At 53.2% G+C, this 2,500-nt stretch overlaps 1 protein-coding gene across 1 annotated transcript in view; it reads right to left on the reverse strand.

Annotated features, from left to right (window-relative positions):
• The window catches only part of wdr26b (WD repeat domain 26b), a 10,172-nt gene extending 7,695 nt beyond the window's left edge, over nt 1-2,477 (reverse strand). The window contains exons 1-2 of the mRNA XM_083533643.1: nt 1,650-2,477; nt 79-178 (exon numbers count right to left, since the gene is read on the reverse strand). Coding sequence (XP_083389769.1) covers nt 79-178; nt 1,650-1,966 — 417 coding nt within the window. The 5' untranslated portion in view covers nt 1,967-2,477. The remainder of the gene's footprint in view (nt 1-78; nt 179-1,649) is intronic.
• Between the last annotated feature and the right edge of the window lie 23 nt (nt 2,478-2,500).

The following is a 2,500-nucleotide window of genomic DNA, read 5'->3' on the forward strand; positions in this document are numbered from 1 at the left end:
AATCTTACACACACACACTAACAATCAGACACAATCTTACACACACACACTAACAATTAGACACAATCTTACACACACCTTGTCCCACTCTCCCTCCATTATGTGGTTCCTGAACTTGGTAGCAGCGGGGTGTTCCAGCCTACAGCCCGACTCCTGCATCAACAAATCCACCGTCTGACTGTACAGAGCGAGAGAGAAGAGAGGGGGGGGGGGGGGGGGGGTAGATAGACAGAAAGAAATACAGGTAGCGAGAGAGACAGACAGACAGGTAGAGGGACAGAGACAGACAGACAGGTAGAGGGACACAGACAGACAGACAGACAGGTAGAGGGACAGACAGACAGACAGACAGGTAGAGGGACAGAGACAGACAGACAGGTAGAGGGACAGAGACAGACAGACAGGTAGAGGGACAGAGACAGACAGACAGGTAGAGGGACAGAGACAGACAGGTATACAGGATCTTAAATCAGTTTTGTCACAGCTTCAGTTCGTTTATGTACACATCTATCTAGTGTTATGTGTATTGTCTTGTGTTGTCTGTCTGTACTGTTCTCTGTCCTGTCTGCACTGTCTGTCTGTCTGCACTGTTCTCTGTACTGTCTGCGTGTCTGCACCGTCTGTCTGTCTGCACTGTTCTCTGTACTGTCTGCGTGTCTGCACCGTCTGTCTGTCTGTCTGCACTGTTCTCTGTACTGTCTGCGTGTCTGCACCGTCTGTCTGTCTGCACTGTTCTCTGTACTGTCTGCGTGTCTGCACCGTCTGTCTGTCTGTCTGTCTGCACTGTTCTCTGTACTGTCTGCGTGTCTGCACCGTCTGTCTGCACTGTTCTCTGTACTGTCTGCGTGTCTGCACCGTCTGTCTGCACTGTTCTCTGTACTGTCTGCGTGTCTGCACCGTCTGTCTGTCTGCACTGTTCTCTGTACTGTCTGCGTGTCTGCACCGTCTGTCTGTCTGTCTGTCTGCACTGTTCTCTGTACTGTCTGCGTGTCTGCACCGTCTGTCTGTCTGTCTGTCTGCACTGTTCTCTGTACTGTCTGTCTGCACTGTTTTTGGTTGCACTTTATGTAACTTGTGTTGTAGCTCTATGTTGTTGTTTTTGTTGTTTAGTGTAGCACCAGGGTTCTGGAGGAACGTTGTCTCGTCTTTACTGTGTATTACAGTGTAGAGTAGAAATGACAATAAAGACCTCTTGACTTGACCATGTTAACACTTATCCTGCTCAGCCTTCACACACACACACACACACACACACACACACACAGAACAGGAGGAAACCTGGATCTCCCTCCAGGTGAGTGTGTTAAAAGCTGCACAACCTGCTCTCTTCTCCTACACAACCCTGAAGAGATAAAACCTCACTCAGATCCAGCTGTGACAGTCTGGACAGATGTGGATCTCAGTCAGCATGATGATGATGATGTAGAAGAACAAGCTAGTTTCTACCTGAACTAGCATTCTATAGGGGAGATTAATAACACACTGCAGTGTGTGTGTGTGTGTGTGTGTGTGTGTGTGTGTGTGTGTGTGTGTAAAATGGACCCAGTTTCTCTTTTCTTGTGCTTCCCATCCCCCATGCGTGTGTCAAACCCAGGCCTCTCTCCTGTGATGAAGATGATGGTGAAGGTGATGATGATGATGGTACTTACTTCAGTCCCAGTCCGTGCAGATGTTGCCCTATGAGTCGGATCACATCTTCTTCAGACTGTGAAAGGCGTTTGAGTTTCTTTAAGGACCCGGACCCAGATCCAGACCCGGAGCCGCCGGATAAGAGTGCAGAAGTGCCGGTTTGGGGTGCGTTGTTCCCGGTAGCGGATCCGGAGAGGAGACCGTTGGAGTGCGCCGTTTCCCCCCTGGAGCTGGAGCACTCCCCGTTCTCTCGGCCCTCCAGGCTCTGTGCGTTGTTGCCGTTGTTCTGGCAGCCTAGCGCCGGGTCCTGTGTCTGTTCTGCGCCGTTAGACTGCATGCTGGTGGTAGCGGCGCTGCGGCCGAGGTGGACGGCGTGGGCCTGCGGGGGAGTCCGTGCGGAAAGCGCCGCGGAGAGGCCCGCCGGGCCTGCTGCTACTGCTAAAGCCTCGGGCTCTCCTGCTCCCTCCGCCGCCGAGGCTCGGCGCTTCTTCCGCGGGGGCGGCGACGCTCCGCCGGTGTCCGAGTCGGAGGAGGAGGAAGCGGAGGCCAGAGTTCCCTCACCGAGTGCGGCCGTGGTGAGAAGCCCGTGATGCCCCGCGAGGGAGACGGGGACAGGAGACACTCAGCTCCCGGGGTAGGGGGTAAAGAGAGGCGGTGAAATAAGAGGAAAACAGGAGGAGGAAGAAGAAGACAGCGGCAGCTTCCAGGACTCCTGTGTGTGTAAAATAAAGAAGGGGGGGGGGGGTGGCTGCGTCTCGTTTTCTGTATTTTTCTCTTGTTGTTGTTTCTCTTCAAACAGCTGCAGCTTCTAATGGAGTCCAGACGCGCTGACGTCACCGGAAATTCCTATAGAGCAGCGCAACGGCGACGT

Source organism: Silurus aristotelis (assembly GCF_946808225.1).
Source record: "Silurus aristotelis genome assembly, chromosome: 28".
Taxonomy (NCBI): domain Eukaryota; kingdom Metazoa; phylum Chordata; class Actinopteri; order Siluriformes; family Siluridae; genus Silurus; species Silurus aristotelis.